The sequence below is a fragment of the Musa acuminata genome, chromosome BXJ3-8, assembly GCF_036884655.1.
Source record: "Musa acuminata AAA Group cultivar baxijiao chromosome BXJ3-8, Cavendish_Baxijiao_AAA, whole genome shotgun sequence".
NCBI classification, from domain to species: Eukaryota; Viridiplantae; Streptophyta; class Magnoliopsida; order Zingiberales; family Musaceae; genus Musa; species Musa acuminata.
This window is the reverse complement of record NC_088356.1, coordinates 9,453,140-9,470,329: the sequence shown is the minus strand read 5'-3', so window position 1 is coordinate 9,470,329 and position 17,190 is coordinate 9,453,140. Positions and strand designations below refer to the sequence as shown.

Genomic DNA, 17,190 nt, shown 5'->3' with positions numbered 1-17,190 from the left:
ACTCATGACCAACTCGATATTGGGCCTAAAGGGTCACACATATATGATAGGTGTTGTGACGAGTAGATGTTCGGATATGAGATATCTGTTGAAGCTCATATCTTATTAGATCATATGGATAAGATCTAATAAGAGCCATTGAGAGATTATTGGGTAGAGATCCACTAATCTAAGAGACTTGGGTAGTTGGATAGAGATATAATACCTAAATAGGGCAGGATCCATTATGATTAAGTTGATAGGGGACCTCTATAAATAAGAGGGAACCAAAGGGCCATAGGCTAGGTTTTTTTAGCCGTCACCTCCTCTCCCCCTCACCTCCTCAACCAACAGCCCCTTTTTGGGGCATGTGGATAGCAAGAAGGGTCGCCCCTTTCTTGATTGCATAGTGCGCGCGAAGAGGAGATTTTTGCAGTGATTTGAAGAATATTTTCACAGCCCTTGCTATTTAGATCACCAGTAGAGAGGAGGATGCTAGACCTCCTTCATGTGGATAGGAAGAAGGGTCGCCCCCTTCTTGATTGCATGGTGCGTACGAAGAGGAGATTATTACAGCGATTTGAAGAGTATCTTCGTAGCCCTTGCTATGTGGATCACCAGTAGAAAGGAGGATGCTTGCCTTCATTCATCCTCTCTCATAAATATGTAGGAATTTAGGGATATACGATCTACCTAGGTAACACAACTTTCTTATAACCGTAGTTTTTCGATTTCGTAGGTTTTTGCATATCAATCTTTGTATGATGACAAGAAACCTTTTTTCTGTGGGAAATTTAAGATTTTTATTTTTTTTGTTCTTCTATTACGCATGTGATGTCGACCCAGATTTCCCAAAATGACACACTTACTTGAAGCCCCTCTTGGTCGATTCTTTTACTCAGCTTGCAACGGAGTTGGAGCTTTACTTCCTCGGAAATGTGTGCTTGAGACAATCGGTAGTGATGCATCTCAAACTCAAGCAATAAGATGAAGAAACACTCTCTGACTTTGTTGCTCGATTCGCTAACGAGATTTGAGGCATATAAGAAGCTCATTCGTCTCTCATTATATAGGCCTTCTTGATGGGGCTCAAGCCCTCTCACTTTTTTTGGTCATTGGTAAAGAGACTATCGGTAATGGTGCCTGAGGTGCTCCATAGGGCCAACTAATATATTGCCACAGAGGCAATGGTCTCAAGTAAGCGCGAGGAGATGCACAAAAGACCAAGACATGAGCGATTACTGTCAGCTCTGAGGTCACCACAACGAAGAAGAAATTATCGACCCGAGTTACCTCGCTTGAGGTCCAAGTCGACTCCTTTAAACATAACTAAAATCAAAGTCTTTTTGCAGATAAACGAAAAAGGGCTCTTCAAAGATCCTCAACCGATGAAGTGTTAGTTATAGGTGCCCTACAAGCTAATCATGTTATTGATAGCACGTATGACTTGACACATAGTCTCTTTGCTTGTTATTATTATTTAACATTTTATCGCTTTATATTGTCTATTGCTTGAATATATTGTGATATCATATATCTATGCAATGAAAATCAGATCGTGATGAGATCACGATAATGAGACCGATTCACCTTTAAGCACAGATCCTAAATAATCCCGGTCATAGGTTACTCGAGAGGGACATTGAGATAACCGGACACAGATTTGTTGGAGCCCATATCTTATTAGATATCCAATAACCCATAAATTATTAGATCCTATGGATGAGATCCAATAAGAGCTAATGAGGGATTATTGGGTAGAGACCCACTAATCTAAGAGGCTTTGGTAGTTGGATGAAGATCGAATACCCAATATGACATGATTCATTAGGGTTTAGTTGATAGGGGACCTCTATAAATAAGAGAAACCAAAGGACCATGAGCTAGGCTTTTTAGCTGCCACCTCATATTCTCCTCTCCCCTTCTCCTCCTCAACCTGTAACCCCTATTTGGGGTGTGTGGACAACAAGAAGGGGCGGCCCCTTATTGATTGTGTGGTGCGCATGAAGAAGAGATTTGAGCAGCGATTTAAGGAGCATATTTGCAGCCCTTGTCATCATCTATTATAGATCTACAGGTTTTCAAGGATATACGATCTCCCTAAGTAACACATCTTTCTTATATGTATAGTTTTCAATTTCGTGAGTTTTTATGCACTAATCTTTGTACGATGATAAAATATTTTTGTGAAAATCTAAGATTTTTATTTTTGTTCTCCTATTGCGCATGTGATGTCACCCCTAGATTTCCCAACACTGAGAAGCAACCCGAGGGAGTCGTGTTAGTGCTCTCTGACGACGATCTCCTTACCGAAGAGTGCTCAGCCCGAGACATAATCTATGGACCCCTAGAATTATGCAAAGTCCCTCTCACATCCGGAGATGATAGAGTCGCTAATTGAAGCACCTCTGGACAAAGCCCGACTCGATTAGGTTATAAAGGTCAGGGTGACATTTTTCGAGGAGAAACGAGTGCAACTCATCAACTTTCTCAAGGAGAGCGCCGAAGTGTTTGCATGGTCACCGAGAGACATGCCGTGAATCGACCTAGACGTGACCCAATACTGCCTGAACATCTCCCTCGAGGCTCAGCCGGTAAAGCAAAAGCCTTACAAGTTTGCTCCTGATCGCTAGTAAGCAATTAGTGATGAAGTAACTAAGTTGCTAGGCGTGGGGTTTATTACCGAGGTGCAGTACCCCTAGAGGCTAGCTAATATTGTACTGGTTAAAAAGTCTAACGAAAATTAAAGAATGTGTGTTGATTATACCGATCTCAACAAGGCATGTCCGAAGGATAGCTATTCTCTCCCCTGGATCGATTAGCTGGTTGATACTATCTTGGGCCATGAGCTCCTCACCTTCATGGATGCATTCTCGGGATATAATCAAATAAGGATGGTACCACAAGATCGGGAACACCTCTTTTATCACCAACCGAGGCATATATTGCTATTGTGTCATGTCATTTGGGTTGAAAAACGTAGACACAACATATCAAAGGATAGTGAACAAGATGTTCAAGTACTAGATCGGGAGAAACATCGAGATCTATGTGAATGACATGATTGTTAAAAGCAAAATGACATATTCATATCTAACGAACTTGGCCGAGATATTTGAAGTTCTAAAGAGATTCAGCATGCATCTAAACCCATCCAAATGTGCTTTCAGAGTTAGTTCGAGAAAATTCTTCGGATTGTTGTAGATTCAGCATGCATCTAAACCCTTCTTCGAAGAATCCAAAGGACTTTCTATGGACCAATGAATGTCAAGAGGCATTCGAAGAGCTAAAGCACCTCCTCACCCAATTGTTGTAGCTCTCCTCCTCCACATTAAGGGAAACTCTAAGCCTCTTATCTTGCTAACGCCGAGTAGGCTATCAGCTTGGCGTTGGTGCATGACGATTCGTGTATGAATGGTGCTGCATCGCTTTGCCTCACATGCCTCCTCTTCGTCCCTCCTCATCATCGACAACGCATATGTCTCACTTACCTCCTCTTCCTCATCTGACGCCAATGTAAATGTAGAGCGATGCCCGAGGCGGAAGAAGACGTAGAGCAATGCAACGTAGATGCCTCACCTCCCTTCTCTTCCTCTTTCGACGTAAATGTCTCACCGTTCTACCTCCTTTTTGTCCTCGTCATCGATGTTCGAGATCGACTACCGTGTTGTTATCATCGACCATCGACCACCACCACAATAACCTCTCACAACATCATTATTCATAACCACCATTGAAATTATTATTTTATCAATTGTTTTCATGTCATTGATGCACATACTATCATGTTTCTTTAATCAACTTTACCGATAACATTAGGAGAAATGAGTTAAAATATTTTACTCTTATAACTATAAATTTTTTAAATGTAAATATTTTAATGCTAAATAAATCTTACTAAAAAAAATATATATAATTAACCCATCACTATTATTAAAATTATCTTTTTTTTCATCATTTGCATGCATTCCATTCATATTGTCATGTGCTATATCTTCTATCAATAAAATCAATATTAGAATAAATATGATTATATATATATATATAAAGTTTAAAAATTAAGATGAAAAGATCTAAACAATTCAAGCACACATCGGCAATGATTCCCAGAATACAACCTGACCCTATACCAAACCAGCAGCCCCAGACTTATCAAGTCTCCAAGGAACTTACAGAAAATTGGTCTTTCAGCATCATCAACGCCAACCAATTGCCCGGCAAACAGTACAGGAAATTACGGCATCGGTCATTAAGATCTGACATTGACGTGGGTTACAAGCATCTAACAGAAGACATATGGGTTAATATGATCACGGGCACTCTCGACCACAAGCACAATCTATGTCACCCTATGATCGCATCTTTAAATAACACAGTTACAACTTACACACCATATGATCATAGGCAATCTCTAACAACAAGACTCTAGCACTCGCCCTTGATCCTGACAGCCACCAGACACCGGTGGAACGGCTATCAACCTTAAAAGTTAGCTTGAATGCTCCGAGTCAAAACAAACAATACAATTTGGCATAATTTCATTGTTGGAATCGGAGTATCGCCCACCAGCAGGTGTCAATTTACTTGCATTCGAGGACTCTCTGAGTAGTGTTGATGACAGTGAGCAAACGTTTGACAGTTTGCTCCTAAATACCAGAAAATGCTGCTGCAGGCAAAACTCATTTGACAGTAACAGAGTTTTAGCAACTTGGTTCATTAATGATTTGGAGATTTTGGCTCGTCATTAATGATCTGGGGATTTTGGCTCCTCTGATTCATCCCCCGGGAGTCCAAATATCCGGAGATTTCGGTCCATGGAACCTACTGCCATGTATTTTGCATCTGCTCCAAACTTCACACATGACACTTTCCCTGCATATTGAGTAGAAATATTGAGTAGAATCGATAGAGAACACATCACATTAGACAGGAAGGAGAAGTTACGCTAGTTAATAAATAGGCTGCATGACATTGTGCATAGCAGCAGTGGTCGGCACCTGTTCCAGATAAATCAGGCAATATCTTGATAAGATTCCACTCGAGCTTCACATTGGCAACTTGGTACACCCTGCAAAGAGCATTTAAAAGAACAGATTAACACTTCAATTTGCACTGAACATATGCTATAGAAAATTCGCTAGACTGACACAGATACTGCTGGAACTTTTGGAAAGGGGCAACCATATCCACTGTAACATATTTATTGACAATAATCACGAATGTCATGTCATCATCCAGAGGGTTATACTACAACATACCTTACATCAGAGCCCGCAATAGCAAGATAGCTCCCACTTGAGTCAAACTCCACTGCAACAAAAACATGATTTCTGAATCAGCTATAACATCAAGACTTGTCAAGAAACAGGCAATGGTTTGATATATTTCTATCTAAAGCAATGAAGCGTCAAATCCAATGACATCAACTTAACCATAACAAATTTTCCCGGAGACACACCCAACCCCACTCTCTATGCCCCCTATCCTTTTTGAAGTAAATAGCATAGCAATTGAAAAGCATATCTTCCATGAAGAATCAAGGAAACAACAATTGCATCACTAGCAGTATGATGGAACTTTTGACATGCTACACTGGCAATAACATTCACAGTTTAAATTTAAATTCAGATACAAGCGGATAAAATCATGGAATGGCAGAAGCAAATTGTAGTTGTTCCAATCCACGATATTTTTTTCAAAAAGAGAAAAATTATATTGATTATGCGTTTGGAAGATAAGATGAAACAAAATTTGGAAGCAGTGTAGTTGAAAGCGCTAGGCGCCAAAAGATGCCACAGTCCCAAAATTAGAGGTGTTCAAATTGAACCAAAAAACCAAACATGAATTGAAACGGTTCATCAATAATTCAATTTTGAAGGCTAGAAATGGTTCTAGTTTGGGAGAGTATTCTTCTTTGGTTCGGTAAACCAGTTCGGACAGAAACGAACCTATTTTAATTAAGAAAAATACCGACTCAACCGAAAGGCCCTAAAAACCCTAAAATCTCGTCCCAAACTTGACAAGTTCACCACTCTTCATCTCTATGGCTCTTCCTCCTCGTCCCTTTCTTGGCCTTGCTCTCTTGTCTTAAGTATGAACCTTTTTTTTTGTCATCCCTCTTCGTTAACAATCCCTTTGTTAATTTGTATGAATTCCTTTGCTTCAATTCCTTTGTATAAATTGTTATTCCTCTAGAGCATCTTTCAATATAAAAAATAAAAAATCGCTTGCACATAGGTCCAATTTTTTAGAATGCTTAGAATGATATTTGTGATATTAACTTTTTAAGGATGTACGTCCAATTGGATCGAAATTCTAATTTGGTTCATTTAAACTGAACTAGTTTACTGAATCAAAACAGTTCATTTAAAATGTATATTTTTAAAATTACTTAAAATTGAAAACTGGATTAACCGGTTCAATTAGGTAGGTCCGAAACGAGTCTGGTTTGGAGTACCTCTCTTTAATCGAACTGAACCATTTTTTCAGTTTGGTTCGATTCAAACCTCTTCAAACACCCTTACCTAAAATGCCCAAGGTGCTAGATGCTCAATCGAGCAAAATGAGGCATTTCCGAATACTATAATTTAAAAATTATATATCATGATTGATAAAAATAAACTAAAACTAAAATAGCACGCATACTTGCATTCATTTAAAGTACCAAACTATATTGTTCACTACAGAATGCAGCTGTTGTTCTCAACTTATCTAGTGCACAACGATGTGCAACTTTATATGCACAAAGTTGTGACTTATGCATGCAGAGTACCTCATAATGTTGTTGAAACAACATCAGGTGTCCAATGAATACATACGACCAACTTTATGTGGGAATGCTCAAATGCTATTTCCACTAAAAGCTTTCAACCCAATAAACAATAAGTAACAAACACTCATTGTGTGCATACTAGATTCTTGTAAAACCAAATTCCAAATCGATTACCATTGATTGGGCAGAAAATATAACCTCTAGAAATTTCATAGAAAAAATCCAAAACTCCAGCATAAAAACATCCAAAGAAACAATTCCAAATACTCCAAATTTGACACATGAAAAATGAGGGAAGAGCAAGGAATGTAGGATGGTAGGAGGGCAACGGTGAACGGAGAAGAGGGGAAGAGGGATTGGGAAAGAGGGGGCAGGAGGTGGGTGGCTGCGGAGGACTACGTTGAACGTAGGAGGATTACGGTGAATCGGGCAGAGGTACGAGGGAGGGAGGAGAAAGGGATATACTTGGAGGGAAAAGAAGTCACTGTCGTTGCCGTATGAGGAAGACACTGCTGCTACTGTCGAAGGAAGATCTGTCGTTGCCACTAGAGGAAGACGTCATCGTTGCCACGAGAGAAAGACGTCGCCACTACCGCCACCATTGTGAGAAATGTAGTGGGGAACCAGATGAAGGTTTTAGTTCGACATCTGCATTAGGCCACTCGCGGGTGGTGGTTTCTATAATAAATACCTGGTTCAATCGAACCAGATGAATGTTTTAGTTCGACTCAGGCTCGACCTAGCCTAAGTTGAATCAAGCGAGCGCTCGACCCACCCAGCGCCTGAGTCAAGTTGCCCACCCAGCCCAATAGGTGGGTGCCCGAGCCTCGCCTCCCGCCACCTGGGTGCCTAGGCGAGCGATCGGTGGCTTCACTACTGAGGATCAATATGTCTCAGGCAACATTCCTGCGCCATGTTGCAACCAAGATTAGTAGGTTCCAAGTTCTTATCTTCCAAATGAGTAATCAATAGAAGTTTTCCCTTTTTGGAAAAAAAAATAGTGAAATGGAACAACTACATTTGCTTTTGCTAACTATTAGAGAGAAATTATAAATTAAAAAAATATGCCAAAACGTGTTTAGGCATTTTATGACAAAGTATAGATTGCCCACCATAGTTTGTAGGAGTCTCTGGATCATAGGGAGCAAAGGATCTGAAGTTCCTTAGCTTCCTAAGATCCCAAAGCTTCACACCATCCATAGCTGCAGTCTGATCAATAACAAAACTATACATCATAACAAGGCCATATGAACTTCTATAATTGTTCCAACATCTTAAAACGAACCCCATACCGCAAGGAAATAACCATTCTCGGAGAACGACATAGCTGTCACCGATCCCACATGCCCATCAAATTTTGCAACATTTGACTGCAAACATAATCACTATTATTAGCATCAGCAGGGGCAATTAAATTGTTCATGTCTCACAAGCTAACATCCTTCAAATTTGCCAATACTGTACCTGAGATTTGACATCCCAAATTTTAACAATAGCTCCAGTGGTGCCTGTTCCAAGGATGAGCCCATCAGGATGAAAGGAAGCTGAAGTGTAGCCCTCCTCCGTTGAAGCTTCGCCAACCTGCATAAGTATGCTCTCAGTTAACTCACATTTTAGCTGTATCTGCAAGTTTTGAGGGTGCATATGCTTGTGTACATGCAAAATTATGGCAGAAGGAAAGGACATGATGAGGAAAAGCAAAGAGAATGTGAGAAAAAGGAGGATGAGTATTCGAAAATAGACAATTACCTGAGTGAGGCATGATCCAGTTGAAAGGTCATAGAAACACCAAGTATTATCCATAGAAGCAGTCACAAAGTACTTTTGAGTAGCATGTACAGTGACAGCTTGTACCTGTTGCAAAGTATAGAATCTCAATTGCAAATCTAAGACAAAAGCAATTTTGTACGACAAAAAGGAAAAAAGGTGGATAAAACATTAAAAAACAAGATTACCACACAAATTGTTAACCAACCATGCTACTAAAATCATAGACAATTACACGCTAACCAAATAATCATATTACCATAGACTGTGATTTCGCCTGCACTGACCAGTATTTACTGGTCAGCAAACCAGTACACGGACCGCCCTCGTTTTGAGCAGTCCTGTCCGATGCATTAAAACAAAAATTATCTTAGGTCTCACAATTTCTTCTCTTTTGAGACCGATGCCCTCTTCTCTTCTGCAAGCCTGTCATTGTCAATCCTCCATGCATTGCTTGCTGCTTGGCGCCCACACACCGTCCATCTCTTTCTGGCATGCCTCCTTTCTTCTTCCTACACCATCTCCTCTTTTTCCTTCATCTTCCTTCCCTCCTCTCCTTCCCCCAACAAAATGTCGATACATATCGGCATATCGAGTGTTTGTACGTAGGTATCGGCAGTATATACCAGTCTGGTCTGGGACTAGTACGGGTCCGACACAAGATTGCAAACCTTGTATACTATCATGTTGCTTCATTGGTAGACCAACCAATAAGTGCAGAATGGTCTGTTCATATTTCCACACTAAATCAGTAGGTTAACATTTCAATCAGGAAGCAACATCTACATCAATCTGGAACTCCTTGCATGCATCCCATGATCAAGAGAGTGAACTAATTAAATGAAATAAATCAGTCAAAACTTATGGTCCACTAAATAATTTTGACATTGATGACATTGAAATGTTTCAACTGGATTTCATATTCTTCAAATTATCATATCAGTCTTCTTAAAAAATAAAAGTAAAGAAACAAGATGGAGACTACAAAACACATAGTGACTAGAATATAGAGCTATGCACATGAAGCTAAGTGAACAGAAATTAATAGCATGTTGATAAGTTCACATGGCATGGGCGGCATGGGCATACAAAAAGTTAGCGAATATAAGCTAATAAATGTACACCATGAATGAAAATATCATTACAATCATTTTTTTCATAGCATGCCTCAAGAGCAATGTAACATGATTTCCTACAAAGTATTAGCTAATAAGAACCTTCCCCAAAAAAATATATCTAAATTCTTCTCAAGAATGTTGGCTATAAAATTTCCCAAAACTCACAAGTTAATATTCAAAATCATCAAGAATAAACATAAAATTCCATAGATAGGCACACCTCAGCAGTATGGTCCCTCATGACATGTTGGCAATCATAATTCCCGTTTTCAGTCCCATGCCAAACACGAACAGTCTGTAGAAGATGTGAATCAGTTTAATTATTACAAAGAAAAATCAACACTGTCAAACATCTCACGAGTTTTTTTTTTTCTGTTCAGCCTCTTCAAAAGTTCCAGAGGTAATTACAGTATCAATACTAAACTACTTCGGGCAAAGAAACTTTAGCATTAAATGCAGTTATTTGCACAATAAAAGAAAATTAAAAAGGTTGAGGCAGAGAAATGGGCCCAGGCAGCTGCAAAATAAGCATTTGTTGCATGTTTGCTTGCAAACCATATTGTGAAAGACGACAATGAAAGGCACATACATTTTATAACCAGAAAATAATTAATAGCATTTCAGACTTCAGAGATCAAGTTATGCAAAGAAAATGAGAACATATATCACTAATTGACTGTGACTGACCTTATCACTTGATCCAGTTACAATCAGTTCATTACCAGGCACAAATTTCACACTGGTAACCTATAGCAAGAACAAAGAAAACCAAGAAAAATGTTTTACTCAATAAAAATTGACAAAGGAAATAATAAGGAGAACTGAACAACAGAACACTTAGGAATGGTAGAAGCAAAAACCTTCTTTGAGTGGCCAGAGAGTGTAGATAACATCTGGCCTGATGCCCTATTGAAAAGTACTCCATTTGTATCAATCCCCCCCGTAGCAATTATATCCTGCTAACCATCCAGTATTGTTGAAATAAAACATGGTTTTCACTTATTTGAAAAAAGAACAATGCAGTTCTACAAACATAATTTGGCCCAAACACAAAATCAGCATTTACGAAAGAAAATTTAACCACAAAGCTGGTAAAGAAAATGTTAAATCTGTGAATTTATCAAAGAAAAACTAGTATGCTGTCAATATTCACAATTTTTTCTCACATCATTGGTGCAGCACAGAACATAGAGTGCCATCACTTAATTAAAATAATATTAGGTATATTCATATTTCTTAAATGGAAAGAAAATATGGAATGAAATAATCGTGGGACATAGTAATCTGATATTCATGCATTAACTATTGCCAGAATAGTAATATTTAAAAGTTATGAGAACATAAGCTTCGTATGGTTAATGTTCCATCTATAATGTAAAAAAATAGCTTATTTAATTTTTTAACATTTAGTATTAATACTTATCTTGTATATTTCTTTGGTAGAAAGCAAAATGGAAGTTGTAAGTTTTGGGAAACCCAAACTTCATTATAACTCTTTTTTTCTTGTATCATTTTCGACATATGGAGGGCAAGCCTTGGTACGAGGATAAGGTTGCTTATTTGCGACCTACGAGACCAAGGTTCGAGTTACGAAAATAACCTCATTGATATTTAAAGGTAAGGCTGCGTACATTAACCCTTCCCAGACCCCGCATTGGCGGAAACCTCATGCACTGGGTACGCCATATTTTTCTTTTATCATTTTCACAATGTGAATATCCCACAATCCAAAAACTTGCTTAACAAAACCTAAATCCAGTGCCTTGCTTTTGGCATGACTAAGCTATCTATAAATAGTTTCCATTGTGCCATTGCAACAGCCACACAGTTCTCCAATCATCCCAAGAAGACAATCAATTAAATGGCTGCATGCATACAAGAAACAGCACTATGCCTAGTAGTTCCGAACATTTATGGGATTTGTACAATAGCTGCTCAATTCTATTTGCAGATCACTCCCTAAAAATCCCAAACCATATAATGTATAGTCTTTTGAGTTTGTTTAACCACAACAATAAGATCTTTGCATCATGGTGACTTTGATTATTAATTTTTTGACAATTTTACCACTTTCTTGTTCCTTGGAGCAGAAGGAATTTTCATCATGGTAACTTTTGAAGCTCCAGAAAGAGCAAGGATGGAAAATATTTTAAATAACTATCAAGACCAGCATGGATGAGAAGCAAAGTACAGATGAAAAGAGGTATTATTTTCCTAGTAGCATTAGTTCAAGAATACACAAGTAACATGGTTGCCCTGCAAATATTCAATAGTTAAATAGGTAGAATTTCTAATAAGCACTTCAAGTTAATATTCGAGGATTTAATACACAAGTACAAAAAAATTCAGAAAATATTATGCAACTCAATGATTTTTTTGGGGCTAATATCAGAAAATATGCTAATACAAATACATTGACAAACAGAAAATCATATGAGAAAATAGAAACTATAGCAGCCAAAGAACAAATTTACCTTGGAAGCATCAATATCAATAGAAAGAATGCCTGGCTTGTTGGTCTTGTGAAGGGGGTGACTAGAGATCTGAGTGTATCTCTCCAGCGCATCAACTGAAGCTAGTGTTGTTGGTATCTAAAATACAAAAAGAAGCATAAAATATATGTTCCAGACACTGCTTAAAGCTCAGTTATCACTTGTACATGCTTAGTGAATAACCCATATATAAACAAGGAATCCTTGCATCTGTCCATCTTTATATAAATCCATCTCTTACGGTTGTTTGTGTTTCACAGTGAAAGTTTGATTTTTCACAACAAAGCTGACCACATTCTTAGTGAAACAGAGGAAAAGTACCTGCCGCTTCTTCCGTTGTCCAGAAAGCAAAGCATTACATTCTGTAAGTTCTGCAATAATAACAGGATTAATACCAGGCCGAATTTTCTTCCCATCAGGACCCAAATCATCCTCTGCAGCTGCAAGCATGATGAAATCCTACAAGATGAAGTCAAATCCTTTTATATAATTAAAAAAATTCATAGTGAATTTTACAATGACTAAACCTCTTTTCCCATTGCTGACAGCAGTCGTCGCATTGGCAGCAGAAGCTGCTAACAAAGGAATCTGTCTCTCAGCTTGAGCCAAAAGCATTCTGGCTTCATCCCTTTCCTTCTTCAATCTTGCAATAACGCGGCATGCAGCATCATGCTGGAGTACAATGCAGTCAGTGCAGCAAAAATGATCTGCTTTATAGGCTGATAAAACAAGAAATATCACAGCAAAAAGCTGCCAATGGGGAAACAATTATAGGAAAATATTCAAAATATGTGCTAATTAAAAATATCTTATGCACAACCAAGTCAAATGAAGGTTTCTATAGGAAACAAGGGCCGCTAGTATGTGAATAACTTAACCAAAGACTCAGATATTTTCCTTCAATCAGAATTTCATTGGATCAGAACAATGCAAAGAAAATTAAAATAAATTACAAGTAATTGGTGCATGAGAAGGATGATGAAAATATAGTGAATTCAATACTTAAAGATGGACATCAGGATGCAACTTAATACAAATAACATCATGCAGTTTCTGTAACATACTGCATACAACAAACACTTGACATCCGCCCCATGTTTCAAATTTAATAACATCAGGATTAATGAAGATTGACAATGATTGTTTTAAGCAACTAAAAGAAAAAAAAAAAAGGAGGCTTGAAAATAATTCTGTGGCCAAAATCAAGTAACAACAACCACAAAAGATTTACAAAAACAAAACAACCTAGAGAAGTTATGGGATAAGGAGTCTAGAAAATCAGGCCTTGTACCAAGGGTGGAAAATTCCCACGACTGCATCTTACACTTCATATGTCAAATGGAATTTGAGTCTCATGATTCTTGATCAATAGTACAACATGAAAATTGATTCATCAAAATCTCAGAGAACTGTTGTATCTCCAATTAAAAGAAAGCTGCATTATAGCCTTTAAACATGCAAAGATCATGCCCAATATAGCTAGATAAGCAAGAGCCCTGCTTCCACCAAGTGATCTTTTGCGTTGGAGCCATCTGATATACAGGCTACTTCTGTTTCAAGAAAACCTTTTTCCCTTGGCTTATAAGCCTTTAATATGTCAATTTATAAGATCAAAGGTTTTCATTAACACCAAAAAAAAGAAATTTGAATCAAGTTAGGACAAATAGGAAAACAATTGATTTTGCACCAAACCTTTCCAAAGTTTGCATTTCATTTTTTCCATCTATTTTTCCTTCACTGTTGACTGTACCAACTTGCCACAAAAAGATTTGTATAGAGCCTAACATAAAGTCAGCCCAACCCCAATGTTTCACGTTAAATTTGTAAAGGAAATCCAAGAAAGATGTTGCTGGAGTTTCTAAATTAAGATTGCCAAGACAATGCTGCTAATGGGAGAGATTCTATAAGAGTACCTATGATATCTAGCATCGCCAAAATAAAGCTTAATCTACCCTCTAATAAAACATTAGACACGTTCCATCTTCACTGCTTCCTTACCTATAGTCTCATCTTCTGTTCCTCGATACATATCAGCTCAGAAAATAATGAAGCAATTTCAGTGGTGAACCAAGCATGTTTCTTTGGGACTTAATCTGCATGGTTGACAAACCACATATGTAGGTTATAGTTTCTGTATTCTCATGCTCTGAGTCAGGAATAACAATCTCTAATGAGCAGATAATAGCACAAGAAATGGTTGTGAAAACTAATAAACACAAGAACAAATAAAAAGCACACAAGGATACAACAAATGATTGGTCTCCAATAAAAACGATGTAACCTGTCCAAGAGCAAGAAATTAATAATACCTGATACAAGGCATGACTTAGCTCTTGCCTTGCTGTGTGTAATTGTTGCTCTAATGCAAAATTAGACAACATCAAAGCATCCCATTCCTACCATAGAAAAGGAAAAAATAACCAACGATTCAATTTTTTCAAGATCAGTAAATATTTGCTGCAAGAATCATTAATGTAGGTAATACAGAAAAAAAAAAAAAGGTGAAACACAAACTAAATGTAGATACAATACTCATTTGTTTTTTTAATTTTCAAAAAACATTTGGCAATAAATACTTAAAAGGGCTAATAGACAACTTTTGCATCACGATCCAGAATTACATGATCAGGCCTTGCCACAACAATGATGTAGCCTTAAGCTTTAAATTGTCCACAAGAATCACATGATAATACTACATTCTGTAGCCTGCAAGAATTGCAATCCACAAGAATTATATGATAATACTACATTATGTAGCCTGAAGTTTTAAATTGTCCCTAGTGGAAAACAAATGAAATAACTGTCAGATGCATTTTTTTTAATTTTAAAAGCAATGTCCTGAACTAAATTGACATCTTATTAATAGTGAAAAGAACTGTAAAAATTGCACAGGTAATTTTTCAGCCAGAAAATGCTAAACTCAAGTCACATAGCACTCTGGTTACACAATTACCATATATAAACCAAAACACTTTCAACAGGAAAGATAACCCAAAAACCTCCATATATTCTTTTCTAAAAAGCCAGTCAAGCCAAGCAACTCAGCTGACACTTTAAGTTCATGCTATACATGGGCAGCATCATTTTTCAATGAAAAAATTGGTAATTCGAACAGAAATTTATACAATGAAATTTCCGCATCGTACATGTATAGACTTCTCCTAATAAGAAAAAGAAGGTGTTGCATCATGGATTTAGCAAGCACCAAGTTTAATTAAAAGTATAAAAGTAAACTCTCATTCTAGAAGTCAGAATATCAATAAACTCCAAAGTAGAACATCAACGATTTTGTCAATCATTACATTTAGATTATACTAAAAGTATCAAATTCTTCATGACACAATTAAACAAAAAATATATGCCATATTTAGACCAAAGTGTTAGGGAGATATACGTTCTGAAACATTCCTAGCAACCCAGGGATGCTTGCAGCTTGCAGAGGTCTGGGCTTCACCACCTATCATGGAAAAAGGGGATTAGAAACAAAATATTGAATGTAACAACAGGGAAAAAAACAAATCTATTTGCATCACCAATATTGTAGACAACTATGTTTATACATATCCCCCACACTTGTATGAATCTACTCTACAGGTGGTTAAACAAAAGTCACATGCACATGTACTCATAAACTATTGAGCACCATCATGTATGAATTTTTCTTTTATGTATTAGGACTTTCACAACATTAAACTAGTCATGACAAACTGTTTGAAAAGCTAAAATTCCTAACTATAACCAGAAGAATCCAAAAGAGGAACTGATTCCAGTTTCTGCAAGGCCAATTCCTCATAATCTAAGGTCCAAAATAGTAAACAATTGCTAAGCATTATGAAAGGATTTTTTATCACATACAATCCTCTGATCTCCTCCAATAGAGGGAACACGTGGACACCATTCTGTAGAGGTAAATCACAGATGTATAATCCTCCCGTGAACTGATGTATGTTCTTTTCCGAGTATGAAGCACTCAATTTACCCAAATAAACTGCATAAGTAGCACAAAAATGCTTACATCTATTGACATTCCACTTCGCCAAAAGTTACAAACAAAAAATTACATCCTTCGTAATTAGTTGCTCCTAGTGAAAATCCTGCTGCTACCTTCATGGTTCTCTTTCTTGTCTGAATCTATTCGCCAATTGCCCTAAGCAGTCACTATCAACGCAATAAACTGATGCCGTAATCAGAGTTGGTAACCGCACCTTATTTGTCTTCACGGGTATAAGATCGTCCATGGTGAGCTCCTCCTTAGTGATGGGGCATTTCCCATGACTCTAATAATCCATCAGATGGAAAGAAGAGCACATACTAGTCAAAGATCCAACAAGAAAAGGACACGTAATAGCTAGAAAAGAGACGTAGTGAATGACACATTATATGCAACTATTAAGCCATGCGACTTCCATGACAGGAGGGCGGCGTACCGCAATATGATGCTCAATCAATCGCCGCTCGAAGAGTAGCCCAGATTTCTTGGAGAGCACCGGATCCTCCGGCACTTCGCCGGAGACTACATTGAAGAGAGGGGAGTGATGTTAGAAACACCAAATCGAACGGGAAAAGAAAGAGAACAAACCCTAGGGTTTCCAGACGAAGGAAGGGACAGGGGCGTACTCGCACAGATCATGGCGGATTCGAGCTACGGCTTCGGAGTGGATTCGGCGGCGGGTTGAAAGAGCGGTAGGGTTTTCGCAGTAGCTGTTGGAGAGAGAGAGAGAGAGAGAGAGAGAGGCGGGTTTATAGAAATTGCTTATGTTCCATTCGACTCGATTCGAGCCCTGCGGGTCAGATCTGAGATAACCACTGGATCCGATATCAATGATCGGACATCCGAAACCCGGAAAACGAAAGATCTACCCGTTAATCGCTTACCCCGTTTCAGATCTTAACGGGCGAGAAATGAGTCGCGGGCCGACCCATTTTAGGCTCCCGGGTCAGAGATAAGCCCAAAAGCATTTGGGTTCGATGGAGGTCCAATCCAAACCGGCTCAAAAATCAAGAGGTTCATTGTCGAAATCGGATCGAATTTGAAATCAATAGCAATCACTTGATCCATCAT

The 17,190-nt window shown here is 38.1% G+C and overlaps 1 protein-coding gene across 1 annotated transcript; it reads right to left on the bottom strand.

The window, feature by feature from the left end:
- Window positions 1–4,204: 4,204 nt before the first annotated feature.
- On the bottom strand, window positions 4,205–16,890 carry LOC135646096 (pre-mRNA-processing factor 19-like). The gene is made up of 18 exons (XM_065165246.1): window positions 16,746–16,890; window positions 16,556–16,641; window positions 16,334–16,405; window positions 15,523–15,585; window positions 14,438–14,524; window positions 12,656–12,800; window positions 12,450–12,568; window positions 12,111–12,227; window positions 10,497–10,592; window positions 10,324–10,383; window positions 9,857–9,931; window positions 8,501–8,605; window positions 8,216–8,332; window positions 8,044–8,121; window positions 7,864–7,960; window positions 5,238–5,289; window positions 4,977–5,047; window positions 4,205–4,851 (listed from the first exon to the last, which is right to left on the bottom strand). The coding sequence occupies exons 1-18, from the start codon at window positions 16,756–16,758 to the stop codon at window positions 4,724–4,726; spliced, it is 1,581 nt and encodes a 526-aa protein (XP_065021318.1). The 5' UTR covers window positions 16,759–16,890; the 3' UTR covers window positions 4,205–4,723.
- Window positions 16,891–17,190: the final 300 nt, after the last annotated feature.

Coding starts and splice junctions, on each gene's coding strand:
- LOC135646096 (XM_065165246.1), bottom strand. Junction 12,801..14,437: donor TAAGTCATGCCTTGTATCAG/GTATTATTAATT, acceptor ATTGTACTCCAG/CATGATGCTGCATGCCGCGT. Junction 5,290..7,863: donor AGAGACTCCTACAAACTATG/GTGGGCAATCTA, acceptor TTTTTGTTGCAG/TGGAGTTTGACTCAAGTGGG.